Raw genomic sequence first — 18,437 nt, 5'->3', positions numbered from 1 at the left:
CATAAAAACTTCAGGGTGATCTAATTCTCGTAATCATGACATATGTGTAAGTGACTATCCAAGATGTATCCAGTGACCAAATATCAACCCAAAACTACGGGTAGTTTCTGAGATATTGAACTTAACTGAAAGCTTGTTCAAAGCCAATAAAATATGTCGATTAAGGTGATCTACTTATGGTAAGGACAGTTTAAGTGCCAAGATTTATTCCCAAAATAAAAAGCATTCCTCTACAATATTGATGAATTATGAAAAGTTATCGAAAACTTTATAATAAGAGTCAGTCTATTGATGACAGCATCCCACAAAACAAGCAGAAAGAAACTACTTGGATTGACAACAAACTCAGACTAAAAAATTAAGAAATCAAAACTTCTTTATGAAAAAAAAAACAAGAGTGCTGAATATACAAAGAAGTATAAACATCATAAAATAATCATCACAAGATATGAGAAAAGCCTACTGGTGCTACATCCAAAACTTTATATTTAACTTAATTGCTAGTATGCGAGCTTGATGAAAACAGGAAAAAACATCAAAAAAATCTCTTTACTTACATCAAATGTATGAAAAACGACAACAACGGCATAGCAGCACTACGAAATAATGGCACACTCACTGAAAATCCATCTGAAAAAGCAAACATCTTCAACTGCCAATTCGAAAAAGCATTCCAAACTGAAACTACTGATAAACCACTACCATATAAAGGCAAATCAACATCACAAAATAAAGTGCAATTAAACTCTTAAAACAAATAAGTCCACACAAAGCCACAGGCCTGATCTGATATGTGGACAGGGACTAAAAGAACTAAGTACAGATGTGGCAACAAACATGCATCATTACATGCAAAAATAACAACAAAAAAAACACTGACACCGGTAGAATACCAATAGATTGTGGTAACGTGCAAATGTTCGCATAGTCTTCAAAAGAGGAGAAAAACACAACGTAATAAACTATAGACCATTATCACTCGAATGCATTCTCTGCAAAGTCAAGGAGCATATCATTGCAAGTAGCGTAATGAAACACCTTGAGTGTAACAACATCTTACACGGCCTTTTGCATGAATTTCACCATTCAAGATCCTGCAAAACCCAGTTAGTTTCATTTATTCAAGTACTTGCTCAAAATAACTATAGCAATATTCAGACGGATGTAATTGTGGTGGACTTTGCCAAAGCCTTTGACAAGGTCCCGCACAAAAGACTCCTTTATAACCTCAGTCACTATGGCATATATTATTACAGTGGATTGACGATTTCTTTTCACTAAGAACACAGACAGTCTTTGTTGATGAGAGTTCAGAATCAATTCATGCCACATCCGGTGTATCACATGGAAAGTACTGGGTCCTATACTATTCCTTGTATACATCAATGACTTTAATGACTACATCAAATATAATATCTAACGGCTTTTTGCAGATGACAGCATCATATCTAAAACTATCAAAAATACACAGATGCTGAACAGCTCCAAGAAGATCTATCAGCTGCAGCTGAATGGGAGGAGGACTGGCTCATGTCCTTCCATCCTGAAAAGTGATCAGTTCTCCATGCAACAACGAAGAAAAATCCAATACAGTATAACTACATGTACACACTCTTCAACATGTACTACAAGAAGAAATCGCTATACAAATCTTGGACAACATCAAATGGAACAAACACATAGATAACATAACACCACCAGCAAATACCACAACACTAGCTCCGTAACTGACATGCTGGAACAACTAAATTAGCTAACTTAACAAATACGACGATCAAAAATACGTCTCATCTTCTTTTACAAAGTAATTCATCACTTAGTAGATATTTATCCTACAAACCTGCTCACTCCATTAGACGTCAATATCAGACAACATACACACAATTTCTCCCTCAGACATATCCAAACACAGAAAGACGCGTACAAATACTCCTTTTATCCAATAACACAGTGGAACATCTTACCGGCAACTATTGTACACTGCACAACCTCAGAGATCTTCAAACAGCAGACCACAAGATCTACTCTTGAAAGCCTCTTCCAACAGTAAAATAAAACATTGTAAATTGTTTAACCCTATTTGACTCTTTAATCCCCAAATACAGAATGAGAGTTGTCTGTACGGAATTATAATTATGTTGTGGGGACGAGATATTTATCTTGTGGGAACGACATATTATCTTGTGGGAACGACATATTTACCTTGTGGGAACGACATATATTATCTTGTGGGAACGACATATTATCTTGTGGGAACCACATATTATCTTGAGGGAACGATATATGTATCTTGTGGGAACGAAGTAGTATCTTGAGGGGACAACATATTTTCTTGAGGGAACGAGAAACTTATCTTGTTCGAACTACATACCTTCTTGAGGGAACAACATAATATTTTTTTTCATGGCCGCATTCTGCCACCGTACAAATCCCAAATCTCGTTCAGATTTGATTCATTATCAGTTTGCAGACGACTTCCCCTGTCATTTCAGTCATGTCGGACTCGGAGCAACAGTATCAGTGACAATTTAACATAAACTGGTCCCCACGTAAAGAAATTGAAACATTACAATATGATAAAACTCTTGAAGAGACAAATGACCAGGAAACTGTTATGGTCTTGGATTTATTACTGCCTAAACCCCAAGATAATGAATCAGAGGAACACTACATTATAGATCTGCCCATACAACTGCCTCCTCTTCTTCAAAAATCTCAAACAAACATTTCACATCCAAAAGAAACTAGCGCGCAAATTTCACCCCTGAACTCTACTGCCATATACCAAACAGAAACAAGTCAGCTTCCACCTTCCTCGGGAAATTCAAAACTTTAATGTTCTTAAGATCGACTTTACAACATTCAAAATATTTGATACATTGCTTATTTTCTTCAAACAGCTTTGACGGATTATATGGTGCGGATTGAATTTCAATGTTTACTGAGTCATGCGCCACGCGTATTAATTTTTTTTCTTCGGGTTTAACGATCGGGGCTCCTCAGGGGATATGCATTTTAAAATTGTATTTTAAAAATGTACACACGCACAAAACTATTAATATTACAGGATGAAAACAATATAGGTACATCGTCGAAGCCTTGCATTTCCTACCCGTTCCGTCGCCTCATCACATATCTTCAATAATTTTCGACAATGTACCTATATTGTATATATATTCACTTGAGGATAGCTAATACACTAGTAAAGTTGACTTATAGTTAAAGGAATTGTACAATGTGTATTAAGTAGGACTGGTGTCCGACAACTTAAAATGTAGCATTCTTTGGTAGTTACATTAGAGAACGTGTTGTTGCAAGAGCGAATATGTCAGACGATGGTCATGCAACATCAAAGCATGATATAGAGATACAAATATGGGCGACATGCGGGAACGTACTGACACAGTGTTACTTGACTCCCACTATAATTTGTCAAAAGTTTTAACACGAGACTAACTTATTAGTAAATAAGGGTATTAATATAGGTCCCTCTGATATCAAACATACTTAATACACCAATGCTCCCTCGTGTAGACATTCCTGTGAAGTTATTTACCTAAATAAATTGTGAAACGTAGATTCCTATTTTTTATTTCCCTCTTACTATTGATAACACATTAGTTGGAATGAATGAAATTTTAATTGTATTTACAAAGTCTAGACAAATAGATGTAAATGGGTTCTCGTGAATTAATGTTTGGATGGTTCCGGTGATATTATCACGTCTGTACAATGTCCATCCGCGCTAACCTACTTCTGATTAACTCACTTGTAGCATGTTACGAGTTTAATTTGATTTGCTGTATTGTTTACATCTTTTCTGATGCCTTTAAATCTCCCCATCATCCATGGATGTCTTAAAACTTTCTCTTTATTACAGATTATTTGATACTATAACATATGTGGCAAGAAATGTGTGCACAGTTCACCATTTATACATTGGTAATCCACGAGTTGAAACCCCAGTAATAGGCATGGATACACAAAGATAAATGGTGTCATAACAGTTACTGCTTTATCTGTACAAAAATAATAAAAGTAAATTTTCAAAGCCCAGAATTTAGTGCATTTTAATTCAGGTATCATGGTTATATTTATTAGGTTACAGTAAATTTGAAATTCTTTCATAACCCAGGTTACATTAGTTATATGGGAAACATGCATCTGATCATTTAATGTTTTGTTGTTCAGCTTTCCAGCTTCCAAGAATTCATTTCATTTTTATTCAGGTTACACGGATACATTGATAACTTTATTTGGTAGTTTCGACATGAAGGCACTTTTGGAGCACCTAAGTAGAAAATAATAGTTTCACTTTTATTTAATTGTTATATTGTTCTCATATCGTTGCATGCTGTTGCTTTTTTTTTTCGTGAATCCCGTATGAATGATATAAATTCAATGTTTTACAGCATTTTGACTTACTTCCAGTACATGATTCAGTTATTTTATTTTTAACCAAGAAGATGATGACGTTCTTATAACATTCCTTGGTGGCAGTACCGAATTTTATATTGAACTGGACTCTGACATATGGTTCCAGCTATTTTTATTTTAATACTGAGTATTATTTACATGGTGTAAAAAGTATTACATCAGTTTGTGTATATATGTATGTGTAGTTTTCTATTTTTGGTCAACTGACTATATTTGTATTTTTTTTCTATTTTCCATTCTATTTTTTGTATCTCCATCTTTTGGAGGAAATAAAGAAAATTAATCAATCATCTGCATGAGTTGTCATCCCAGTTGTTAATTAGATTTTTGAACTGGCTTAGGTCGGACTGCCCACGAATCTCGTTAGGCAATTCATTCCAGAGTGGACCCCAGCATACCTTACTGAATGTAGTCCATAACTGGTTGTTCTTACCCATGGGACTTCTGTCATATTGTCTTTTCTAAAAGAATAATTAGATTTTTTTACATGAAATAACACCATGAAGATACAATGGAGATTTCTTGTGAATAATTTTGAACGTTTCTATTACCATGGTACGTAAACGTCTAATTTTTAGTGAAGGAAGACCGGATTTACAAACAACTCTTCATATATACAGTAATAATTTTCGTAAATGAATCCCAAGGCGCGTTCCTGTATTTTTCCATCTTTTTGGTATTACCCTCCCAACAGAAATTTTAAACAGCTGGACATTTATTGATATTTGACACGACAAAAGAATATTGACTAGAATAAAATAATGAGTAGACTAAAAATCCTTGGTAGAGTTGTTTGTAGTTGTAATATTCGTTTGTGTTGCTCTATCAACCGAACTAGTTTTGTAAGTGTCAAAATAATGTGCAAGCATAAATGTCTGAATAACCACTGTAATCACTTGATTTGTGATGAGAGACGACATAAACTTAAATACAAAGGGCCAGGTGAGATATTGCCATCACTTGGCGCCCGTCGTCTGTCGACTGTAAATTTTTTTCAAACATCTTTCACTGAAGCTACCTGAACAGAACTCAATGAACATTGGCCTGATTGTTCCTTGGGATGCCACGAACAAAAACATCGTTGTGATTTTTGATTCGTCGAAAAAAACATGGCTTCCGTTATTAAGAATAGATTGATTGATTGATTGTTGAGGTTTAACGCCCGAGCAGTAATATTTCAGCTATATTCTGGCGATGAACATGAAAGGGATGATAAAATGAACACGAAATGATGATGATGAATAAAAAAGGGATGAGACACAAGGATAATAGGGTCGATAAATTTTGATTGCCACAAGATAAAAGGGTGGGATGGGTAAGGTCGGGCAATTTAGCCTCCTGTTCTTTAACGTGCGAGGAATGTGGCATCTTTCCCAACACGGTGCACCACTATAGTTTGCGGTCAGGTTTTCCGTATTATAGCCTGACAACCCCAGCATGTAACACGCCAGCGGTACCCCATTCCACCACCTGGGGCACACATCCGAGTTGCTCTGTGGGCAGGGCAATTAGCCCCCGGCTAGGTTTCTGAGCACTATTTAGTCGCCTTTTACGACAAGCTTAGCGCTATTCTTTTGACACCCGGACCTGCACGGGGTATTAAGAATAGAACACAGACAGAAAGGTTAAAGGAAATTCTGATGATAGGTAAAAAATTCGTGTAAATCTGTCAAGCCATGTTGGTTATTACCCTTTTTCGACGTTTTTTTTTTGTTATTTTCAGTGTAATTACTTAAAAAAAATACTTCTTCTCTGACACTACCAGGTCAATTAGAACCAAACTTGGTATGAATGTCTTTTATTTCCGTCTTCTAGGAAGACGGGAACTAAAAATTGATTGTGTCTGCCCTGTCACGGAAAACAGAAGTCGGCAATAGTGTATAGCGATTGGATAAAAATCAACGATCCTTATTTTTCATTGGATAACACTTTTGGTCTGGTAATTTTCCATTGTATAGCATGTAGCGTAAAAAGAGAGCACTCGGTCTTTGCTTTTCAGGATCTTCCGATACTTCGGAATTCCTTCTGACTTATTCGTTTCGAAAGGCACAAATCATTTACGGTATGGTTGTTCTCCTCCAAAATAAGGTGTGCCACGAATAAGATTTAATGTCCAGGTCAAACTGGACTTCATATCAAAGGTCATGCGCATTATACATTGAAGATCAACACAACATTAAAGCTTCAGATGGACATTACCTTCACAAAATCGAGCTGAAACAGTTATCCTTATATAAATATAATATAAATAATCGGACACTTATATAGCAAACATTATTAAAATAATATTCAACATACATAAAACAACAAAATGCCAAATCTTCACTGGAAATAAAAGAACAAGATTTTCACTGATATATTTCAAACATGAAAATAAGAAGCTGGGACAAAATATTATTAATTGTATAATAAGCCCCAGTAAGTACCTACAAAGACGCAAAGCTTTTTTTTTTAAAAAAAAGCTAAACTTGTGGTATTCTGCATAGAACTGATATAGTGATTTTTATTCGTCGAAAAACAGGGCTACCGTTACTAAAAACAGAACATAGAAAGAGAAATCAAGGGAACCAAGGTTATAGCGGTAATCAAAAGAATGCAATCCAGGGACAAAGACGAGACATGGAAAACAGACATACACAAACAGAAATATTAAATGGATTCGAAAATGATGACCTTTTATTCTCACAACGAACAAGTATACATTTTGTATCAACATGGTTATACATAAAAGGTGATCCTTTATCATTAAATAATTATCGACCTATTTCACTTTTAAATGTGGACTTAAAGCTCTTGTCATGTATTCTAGAACAGAGACTAAAGCAAATTCTTCCAAAATTTATTAATGAAGATCAAACAGGATATGTTAAAAATAGATTTGTTGGTCATAACCTGCGGCAAATACAGGATATTATAGATTATTGCAAACTCTAATATGACGTCTTCATATCGTCAAACAGTATATGTCGGTACAACCCCACCTTTAGCACCTGCGCACTGTCTCTTTTCTTTCGCTGTCGCTTCGAGACAAAACACTCATTTAAAAACGTTTACACGATGATTTAACGGCTAATACTATACTAGATGGTTTACTTGGATATGTGGTTTATTTCTTACTTAATCCGACTTCCATACAGGGTAGGTTAAACCGAACAGCCGTTTTTTGGCTACGCCAATGGAATTTTTTTTCACGCATATTTTTTTGACCGTATTTGTCATATTAGAAAAGAAATAATTCCCTCCGGAGGTAGATTTGTACTCATTTTAAGATGGGTTTGGCATTTATATTCGATTATTTAACATCGAGCGATAGCGATGTACCCATCTTAAAATGAGTACAAATCTACCCCCTCCATGAATTATTTCTTAAACCATAGAAAGTCGAAGGAGCTATGGTATTCGTATACTTCACCAAAGCATTTTACTCCATGGCATGGAATTTTATGTTTATTGTACTAAAACATTATGGGTTTAACGAATCATTTATAAAATGGGTCAAAGTACTTTATACAAGGCAAGGGTGTCCTTTATCCGCTTTACTATTTGTTTTATACGTGGAAATCATGCCGCAGCGTCTAAGAAACAATAACGATATTAAGGTTCTATAAATATCAAAATTGATGGTAAAGATCATAAAATCAAAATTTCACAACTAGCAGATGATACAACTTTTGCAATTCGAAAAATGGGGTTATCTCAGCGATGAATGAAATTGAAATATTTGGGACATTTTCAGAGTTGAAATTGAATAGAAACAAAACAGTGGGCATATGGGTTGGAAAATTGAAATCTTGTAAAGATAAGAATTTCATATGAGATGGAAAACCAGACAAAGTTCAACGAAATCTTATCATTGGAAACTATAAACAAAGGGGATTAAAAATGATCGACGTCAAAAGCAACCTTGAAGCTCTTAAATCTAGTTGGGTGACCAGATTCAAAAATGACTCAGACGCCAACTGGAAACTGATTCCTAGAAAATATTTCAATGTATTAGGTAAAAACTGGTTGATATTTGAGACAAACAGCGAAGGAAACAAAAGTAACAGTCAGTTAAGTCATATACCGGAATTTTACAAACAAATCGTAAAATGTTGGAACTTTATCGGCGGGGAACGATATAAAAAACCTACAACTTAGAAGTTCGAATACAAATAATTTGGAACAATAAATTCATTCAATATAACGCAAAAACTTTAATATTCAACAATTGAATTTAAAGTGTTCTTATTTACATTAATGACATTATCGATGAGAATAGTAATATTTCACAATATAAAATTATAGATAAATTAAAAACCAAAAGAAATTGGATGTCTGAATATATGATTTTGAAAAAAGCGATACTCAAAGAATGATTAATATTGCTTCGTTCTAGAGAGTCAAAGAAAGTATTGTAAATGTCTGTAAAGATCATCGTCCCAAGTCAGGGGTTTGAGAGGGAGCGAGAGTGGACTCAAAACCCTGACTTGGGAGGATGGTAAAGATAAGACATTGTTGCAATAATTTTATTGAAGTTTCTTTATTGTCAAACAAAAAGCTATACAATATATTAAATAGCAAAAAAGTTTGAAACATCCATTGGAATTATGAAATGGATGAAATTGTTGAACATGTCATCATTAGACAAAAATAACTTTTTGAATTTATGTTTTACTTTTTGAAAATCTTTTAGGTGGAAGTTACTGCAATATATTATTCCAACAAAGAAACATCTCAGTAAATGGAGAATGGTCGAAAATGTCAATTGTAACTTTTGTGGACAAGAAGGGGACTTCTTGCATTATTTCACATCTTGTCCATATTTATGCTGCTTTTCAGAAAAGATATGTAAAATACTCAAACTTGTAAAACTTGATATGCAAATTATCCTTACGCATTTAGTTTTTAGGTATAAAATTTCCAATAAAAACTTTTCCTTTTAACCATTTTACTACTTTGGTTGGATACTCAATTTATATAATATATCTGAACAAAAAAAAACAAAAGAAATTCATGTATGAATGTGTTTAATGTCTTCAAAAAAATGTTTATGTCTAACGAAATAATTATAGTTAACCATAAAATATTAGAGAGAAATGATAACTTATTCGCCTATGATACCATATAACTTGAATATGTCATCCACCTATCAGATTGCAAAATTATAGTCTTTGTAAAACTAACATGAAGATATATGTTTTATGCCTATAAGTTTCCCTATAACTTAGAAGCACGAATAACCATATGGCTCACAGAGAGAATGCTGGACCTCTATGAAGATTGTTAACAGCAAAATTCAAGGTTTTCAACGTTTTTTTTCCCTCTTTTTTAAATGTTACTATTTAAAAAAAACTTCTCCTCTGATACTACTTGACCAATTAGAACCAAACCTGATTTGAATGTCCGTTAGTGTATTCTGCGTAGGAATGATGTTTGGATTTTTTATTCGAAAAACATGGTCGCTGTTACTAAAAATAGAAAATACAGGATGACAGAGGCTTTTTGCATACATTTGCAAAACCGTCATGTGTAGCAAAATTCTGACATCTGTTAAAAGTGTGCAGTCTGTTGAGGTCTGTCCGTGGTAAAATTTTCCTGTAAATCTTTAAAGCTTGTCAGAGTTATTTTCTATTACGTCTTTTTGCTACTTTTCATGTTATATTTACTTTAAAAAATATTCTCCCCAGAAACCACTGGACAGAATTCAATGAGAATTGATATGATTGTTCTTTAGGCATGTACAATGTACATTAGGACTTTTTACACAAGAAAAGGAATAGTCGCTTTCACAAAGAGTAATCAAAGGACCAAGATTCTAACAGAAATCAATAGAATGTAGTCCAGGTACAAAGACCAGACATGGAAACAGACAAACACAACGAAGAACATAAAATAATTAAAATATTACATGCATACAAAATAACAAAAGTAAATGAGCAATGCGGACTCCACTAAAAACTGAGAGCATATGGACCAGGTGCACTGGTAGGGTCAGGGTCCTCTGCTTTTCTAGAAACACCCGCCGAGTTGCTCATAATAAGTCAAGTCCGGGGTAGACGAAAGAGGAAAGGAAAACTAAGCCACGTTGAACAAATCAGTTTTCATGGTTGAGATGGATACACCGTAACGATCCACGAATTCATGATGACGACCATAAAACTTTTATAGCGACGACTTCAATCTTGTAGCAACATAACCCAGTTCCAGAAGAATAATTGTAAGAAGTCTAGTGCGATACCAAAAGTCTGCGTAGTTACTGCAAGCTCTGGCATAACGTATGAATTGTAATATGAAATCTTCATACGCGGGTGCTAAAGGGATGTTGCCACAGATGAAAGGAAAGTTGACAATACGGAAAGAAAAGTCATTGCGTTTGTCGTATAGTCTGGCCAATAGTTTTCCTTTACCATCAATCTCTATGTGTAGGTCAAGATATGAGGCTGGCGTCACAGTGTCTATAGTATCCTTTATCTCAAGTTCTTTTGTTTAATGACAATACGTCATCTACATAGCGGAAACTGAAATGAAAGGATCTAGCTAAACGAAGTTCTTTCTTATGGATCAGATCAGCTATAAAAGTCAGCTTCATACGACTGAAAGAATAAGTTTGCAATTAGAGGAGCACATTTTTTCCCATAGGAATGCCGACCGTTTGTTGAAAAACGCGTCCACCACACTGGACAAATATGTTGCCGATAAAAAAAATCCAGCATTTGGAAAAATCTACTTCTGTATATTATGAAGATGATTTGGAATTATTATTTTTTTTACAATGGATAAGGAATTTCTGCGTACCAAGAACTACACATTTGCTTCTAGGTGTAACGTCTTTTTTTCAGTAACAACGATGTATGATGTTTTTGAGTCGGGATTTTAACTGAGTTTGGGGAATAAAAGTATAAAGTGTTAAAAAATCATAGGTTTTAATGCTATTGTATTCTGATAATAACCTTGCTGAATTGAAGGTTTCTAGAAGATGAAGATCTTTCGAATTTTTCAGGATCCACATTGAATTAATACTACTTCGGGAGTAACAAATGTTGTGGTAGAGCTGGAAACCCTCTTTGAAAGGTGTGAGTATAGAAGTTAAAAGTTTTGAAAGAGGTTTGAAATAGAAATCAGGTGAACCTCTAGCTGGTACGTTGTTTTCGTACTAATTTCATTGGTATTTAGATATATAAAACCTTCGGAACTCACTGGGATCTTTCGTCGAAGTGACACCTGGCGGAAAATTAAAATAAGCGCCATTTAGAAAAACGTGAGTACTTGGTCACTCAATAGAAACAAATTTAGTCCAGGGTGTGGGCATATTTTTTTATAGCAGTAGTACGCTTTGAAGTCAAAATGGAAGTTTGATTCGAATAGGAAAAAACGTTAAAAAGATACTTGCCCAAGCCAAGCCTTTGTTAAGAAGAACCGTGTACAGTAGTCAGTAGTCTTGCACTGCCACTACTGCCGTACTGGTCAATCGCACCGGCAAGTAATTCTCGCCAACCGATTTTTCGTCTTCTCAAGTGAAACGAGTTCTAAATTAAAGATGAAATGTCTAACAAATTGCTGATGTTTTTCTTTCATAAATGAGCTACCATACAACAATTTTCGTTTAGGAGTAAAATTTTGGCGAGAATTGCTTCTGTCTCGAAAATGGCGAGATCTACTCTCTTACCAGAAGTCTATAAAGTGTAATCCATTCACACATTCTTTATGAAAAAAGATTTCGGACTTGTCTAAATGGAACTCAAATTTCTTATGTACAAGCAGTCGAAAACTTCATAAATTTCTGTCAGACAGATGGTCTTGCCAAATGACTTCACACAAAGTTCTTAAAGACTTATTCATGAAGTTGACCAACTGCAGTATGTCATTTCTACCAGAATGAGAACATTTTTACAGTTCTACTGTGGGAACAGAAAATCTACCGCTTTGAAGTCTTCATGGTTATGCAGTAGTCCAAATCGTAGGTTTGTCAAAATGGAGGTGGGCCTGTAAAATTAACTACTACGGGCCAACAGTCACTGTATAAAAATTTCTGAAAAATGTAATTCAGGCTTGTGAACAGGAAAGTCTACTGGGCTTTCTGAATTTTTGAATTGTCTAGAAAACCCAGTAATATAACCCCCAACATGTATTTCAGTCTAATTTCTTTGATTTATTTAAGCCATAAATTTGACAGAAGGTATAATTTGCTCTCTAAACAGGTGCAGGAATTTTCACGATGGGTAAATTATCACTGAACAGCAGGGTTATCGATGATTGACAATTAGAAAATGGATCCTGAATGTATACATCACCATTTTATAGACAGTCAATCATTTTCTATAGATTGATTTCTACCGCACAATTAATTTGATAACTACTGTCAATTTAACAGTCTAAATGTTGTAAAGCCATGTACCATTTTTTATTCAAAATGTCAATTACCTCCCTTATTATTTTCTATCCTTTTTTATACATTTTCTGTTATTTCAACAGTACAGTATATTTCCCAAGTTTTGTTTGCAATAGTTACAGGAAATACTACTCCTTTAGAATTGTGATGATTTTGGAAATTTGGTATCGGCATTATTGAATATCTGTTGCATTTCCCCAAATATTTTACCTCATAGTTTGCAGTTAATAATTTCATGGTCATCCAAAAGGTTCTTGAAATTGGAAAAATATAGACAACGAAGATGGTGCATATGGTAGAGAAATCTAATTTTAAAATATTCATCAAAGTTCGGTAATGGTAACAAACTTATGTTTGAAGCTTTCCATAAACTTCACACATAATTTCCTTGTTACACTATGAGGAAAGAAACTGATAAAAGCCTCCAGTTTTCAAACCAAATCTCCAGTATTTATGGAACCACTTTATCACATGTACACTTATTTGTTAACAAAAATGACACAAAATCATTTTTTTTGTGTAGCTCAAACCTGTTAGTCAACCCGAAATGTATGTAAATTCTACACTGAAGGTGATGGTATTTAGGGGTACATTGATCATTTCAGACCATGCCTTTGGCCCAGATATTTTATGTATGGCACACAAGAAGTGGCCTGTGGGCAGTGATTGGGATTACTGTGCGCCATGCACCATAATCACATTTCCTGGTAGAATGACACATTGAGTAACTAATGTGTTTTGTCATGTGCATGCATTAAGTTTCCATCATTGATGGTGGTGTGTTGTCCACTACTTGTGACAGTAAAAAAGGCATGAAGGTGTCTTTTAACAATGTTTTTATTACCTGCAGTCGGATGTTTTGATCCTCAAGTTTTCGAGGGGATTTGAAGACCGGGAATTAAACGGTACTCTATCGATTTTATAGATTATATATTCTTGATCGCTTACGCATTTGAAATAAACATTGTTTTAAAGAATAAAAACAATTCGATATCAAAAAAGCGTGGACTGGCGGTTCCATTTGAAATTGAAAATGCCACCAAAGACATATTTAAGCTCGACTCAAAACAGAAGAAAACCTAAAAATATTTATGATGGTAATTACCAGAATCAAACTGCAATTGTTGTAGAAACTTGGCAGTTGGACACGGTTATGAACCCCCTATTGAAAATATTGATAATGGTGGTGACATATTATCTAGTCCTGAAGCACCCAAAAAAATCTGATTGCAGCTAAACGAAAAAATAGACTCTTTCCTATCATTTCTGATATACTACTTTAACAGCCAAGTTAGGGTCTAATTAATGGGAGATCTGTGGACCATGATAAAGGACTATACAATACATTAAATAAAAACTCAAACAACAAAAAAGAAAAGTGATTTGATGTGACAATTAATTGACATGTTTTAAAATTGTTAACTCTTAATAAACGTTTGATCTGCAGTGTAAATTATAGTTTGTTTATGTTACAAATGTACATTTGGTCTTCATTGTCTATCCGTCCTTAGCTGCTATTCCAAATTTTGTCCTATGTTTTTTTTTTAGAATGGCCCATTGGAATTGAAAATGTCCTATTGAATTGAAGGGTAAGGGGGCCATAGTCCCATTGGCAAAATTTTAATCCCAATCACTGTGGGTGTTCAGTATCTCTGAATTTCTGGATTTTATTTTTGCTTCAATGTCTGGATGAGTTCAGTCATTTAAAGGGCCAATGGCCTTGACCATTGTGTAGTTGATCAAAATGAATCAAGAAATCTGCGGTTTCCTGTGCTCTTTTAACGAAGTGGTGGCAACTAATAATTGTTAAAACTTAACTATAATGTTTCCTTTCTGTTTGTACATGTGTTGTGATGTGTAGGTTTGACGTGAAACTTTTTTTGTTATTCAATTGTTTAGGAAAAACACAATGGAAGTAACTGATGGAAACCTTCAAATATTAGCTGGTTATCTGGAACAAACTTTATCACCTGATGCAGCAACGAGAAGAGCAGGTTAGTTCATTGAATTGTAGAAATTTTGTTTTTGGTGTTGAATTCCAACATGTTGGTCATTATGGACACAAACCTTCACTTTGTACATTGTAGATTACAATAAAACAATCTTAGTGGTTAATCTTTTTATTTGCATTTGCAGTAACCAATTTTAATGAACAATCATATTGTTAGCAATGGTCTCGGTAGCCCGAAATAGAAGGGATGCCGCGCCCTTGCTGCCCTTACGACTTTTCTGATACGGCCTTGTGCCTTTTTTGCAACAGTAAGTTCTGAACAGGTAGTTTTTTGCATGATCGATTGATTTCCTGTCATAAATATTACAACTACAGTCATGACACGTACCTGAAGTTACCCTGGAGAATACAATCATGTCATTAAAATTGATTAGTGTAGATTAAACTTCAAAGGTGTTAATTACCAGATATCAGTTACAATTTACCTTTTGTTTTGTGTAATTGATTAACATAATTAGTTTGAAGTAGGTGATGAAAACCTCAGCGCGTGCCTGCCGCTTGGGCGGTATGATTGATCTCAACAAGACTACTCAATGTCACAGCTGATAAATGTATACAACGTGCGTTTTGAGACAGTTTTTAGTTATTCATAAACCACTATGCTTTCGCAGAAATGACGTTTAGCTCAACTGGCCTGCGACAAGCAGACAGTTGCAAAGACGAACACATCAATCAGATCGTTCTTCAACACAGACTCAACTCGGTACCAGTCATTTTATATATTTTTAAAAAAAAAAAATATTTATGTGACCACGTACATGTACTGATAACATTAAATTTTCGAACAAAAGTTTTTTAAAAAAATACATAATTTTAAAAGTTCGATTGCTTGTTTGAACCAGTACGGCAGCTGACATGATTTTATCGTGACCTATGACATGACTGAAAATAAATTTCTTAAAATAACTTATAAAAACTTGCTGCTCGTTAGATTTTAAAAGATTTTGTTATTATTTGTTGGATTAAATATTTATGAAAAAGTTTCGAACGTTGTACAAATAAAATTAATTACAAGATAGACTATGACGAATAACGTGTATTCATACAGAGATCGGAAGCCGATTTGCAAATAATTTTACTTCTCTGTGGAATTTTCTTCATAATTAAAATTTATAAAATTCATATCCAAATTTTAACTTTTCATGATTTATTTCTTCTCTCAAAAAATTAACTAAATTTATTCACGATGAACTGTAAAAGGTCATTTTTTTTTCACCAATCCTCATTTATATGGTTCTATCAAATTTTCGTATTATACATTTTATACAAGAAAATCATTTTTAAAGTTTTACAAACAAGTTTAAGCAATCAACTTGACATGATAAACATGCGAACAAAAAAAAAAGTGCCCTTTTCCGACTGCAAAGGTGCCCCTCTGCTCAACAGCACCCTGCCCCTTTCAATTTCTACCTGGAGCACTGGTTACCATTGGTTCTGTTGAGAATGTTCTTGTGTTGCTTTTGTCAGTCTATTGAATCTAGTTTTAAAAAATTGTTTAATTTCTTTGTACTTAATAGTTCCGTATGTTAGGGAAGCCTGTCTAATTTTTCTTCTAGAATCCTTCGGTTACCTATTACTTACTCTTCATTTGATAAATTAACTTATTTTCATTTATAGCTGAAAAGTTTTTAGAGTCTGTTGAAGGTAATCAGAATTACCCTTTGTTACTCTTGACACTACTGGACAAAGCTGATGTCCCTAATCATTTGAGAGTTAGTGCTGCTGTCACTTTTAAAAACTACACAAAGAGATGTTGGAGAGTGGTGAGGAATTACATAATAAGAGCATGATAATTCATAGGAGTTACTCAGTTTGTAATTTTGACTTGAACAGTATTTGCTAGCATCAAGTGAGGTGTGTTTAGTTTTAAAAAAAAATGTCCACTTTTATGATAATGCTTAGCTTTAGTTGTAATCTTCTGAAGGAAATATACATTGTGTATTTATCTTTTTAACTTGTAATTTGAAATTTTTGTTACAAACCCTTGCAATGTACAGTGGATTCCAATTAATGGCATACCTGCTTATTGCATATTCCTGTTATTTGCATAGAAACTCAAAGAACAAACACATTTCTCATATTGTCGATATTTAAAAATATCCTCTTATTTGCTATCATAAGACAAAAAATTAGAAAATTTCTCTTAATTACATAAATATTTTTTTCAAAATTTACTCAAAAATGTACCTAAATGATTGTTGGTGAAATACCACAGTTTTCCTAAGAACTTTGGAAATAATATACATAAACTTTACAACAATATTTTCTCTTTCTTTTGACTAGACACTCTGGCAGGAGTCTAAATAGACATGACAAAAGAATATGTCTCACTTAAACATTGAAAATATATGTATATTAATTAGGTATTTTCTTTCGAAATGATAATTCGTTATTCTGACAAATAGGATATGCAATTTAAAGGAATCCACTGTAGATTTATCTGTTACAATTAAGTTAAATGATTCTACAGCATTGATCAGTTGTACAGTACAAAAAGTTACATTTGTACGTAAAACTTTTTAAAACTTTCAGACAGAAGATGGAGGAGACAAGATTCATGGACAAGACAGAAACACTATAAAGCAACAGATAGTCAATCTTATGTTAAAGAGTCCTGATCAGATTCAAAAGCAGGTACAGGAATATGATACAGAATTTTGCAATTTAGTTATTACTTTTGAAGGTGTCCCTTTGTATTAAAGGGAAGAAAATTTTGGGTTTTGAACACTATTTCTGTTGTTAAATTCACTTATTTTTTTGATATTTTTCATTTGAATGTTTTTATTTTTATGTAGTTTTTGGTTGAATTTCTTTGTAATTTTCATGAAAATTGGCAAATTCAGTTTCCTGGTAATAAACTTGAAAAGCTGCTTACTAAATGAAAATTGACCAATTTAGAAATTTCAACTTCTGTCATTTTAACAATGATGCATCATTGTAGCATACTTTTAAAATACATTTTGACCTATGAGGAGTGTCACGAACAAAAACAATCCCAGTATGCCATACAGTTCCATAATTGGTCCTTCTGGAAAGCAGTTTTCTAAAGCGTTGATTCCAGTTTATGTTAATAAATGAATATAAATCTGTTACAGTTAAGTGATTCCATCAGCATCATTGGACGAGAAGACTTCCCAGACAAATGGCCAGATTTGTTACAAGAAATGGTCACCAAATTCCAGACTGGTGACTTCCATGTCATCAATGGAATATTAATTACAGCTCATTCTTTGTTTAAAAGGTATTTCATTTGTTAATGGCAATTTAGAAAATACTTCGTTCTCTATAGAAAATAACAGAATTTAATGGAAAAAAAACAGTTGTCAGGATTGACTCGTTTTTCATTCCATAAAATTGAAAGCTGCATTGCTTTAAACTACATTTATGATTTTGCTTATAGTCCTGGTTTGAATGGTTAAAAGACGTATTTGATACAATACAGTTTTCTGCTTACTTCCTATAATTATAATACATTTTAATACTGCATCAATAAAAATTTATTCACATTTAATTAGGCCTAAATTAAAAATGTTTGCCATTCACCAACCAGCGTGATTTGAAGGGCCCAACTGAAATTATTTTATTACCAAATCTCCAGTTTGTTCCATTTTATTAGGT

General features: G+C 33.8%; 1 protein-coding gene across 4 annotated transcripts in view; it reads left to right on the top strand.

Annotated features, from left to right (window-relative positions):
- The first annotated feature begins 11,607 nt into the window (after positions 1–11,607).
- LOC148629154 (exportin-2-like) overlaps positions 11,608–18,437 on the top strand; it is a 40,093-nt gene continuing 33,263 nt past the window's right edge. The window contains exons 1-5 of one of the 4 annotated variants that reach the window (XM_088545060.1): positions 11,608–11,677; positions 14,708–14,802; positions 16,437–16,582; positions 17,352–17,453; positions 17,915–18,060. In XM_088545060.1, the coding sequence (XP_088401186.1) occupies positions 14,718–14,802; positions 16,437–16,582; positions 17,352–17,453; positions 17,915–18,060 (479 nt within the window). In that variant the 5' untranslated portion in view covers positions 11,608–11,677; positions 14,708–14,717. Of the gene's footprint in view, positions 11,678–12,206; positions 12,377–14,707; positions 14,803–16,436; positions 16,583–17,351; positions 17,454–17,914; positions 18,061–18,437 lie in introns of those variants that run through there. The other 3 variants (XM_088545067.1, XM_088545076.1, XM_088545087.1) reach the window with 3 other exon arrangements.

This window comes from Perna viridis, chromosome 1 (genome assembly GCF_037379345.1).
Source record: "Perna viridis isolate PV_CMFRI_1.1 ecotype Kerala chromosome 1, ASM3737934v1, whole genome shotgun sequence".
NCBI classification, from domain to species: domain Eukaryota; kingdom Metazoa; phylum Mollusca; class Bivalvia; order Mytilida; family Mytilidae; genus Perna; species Perna viridis.
The sequence above is the reverse complement of the archived record's forward strand: the minus strand, read 5'-3'. Positions and strand labels throughout refer to the sequence as shown.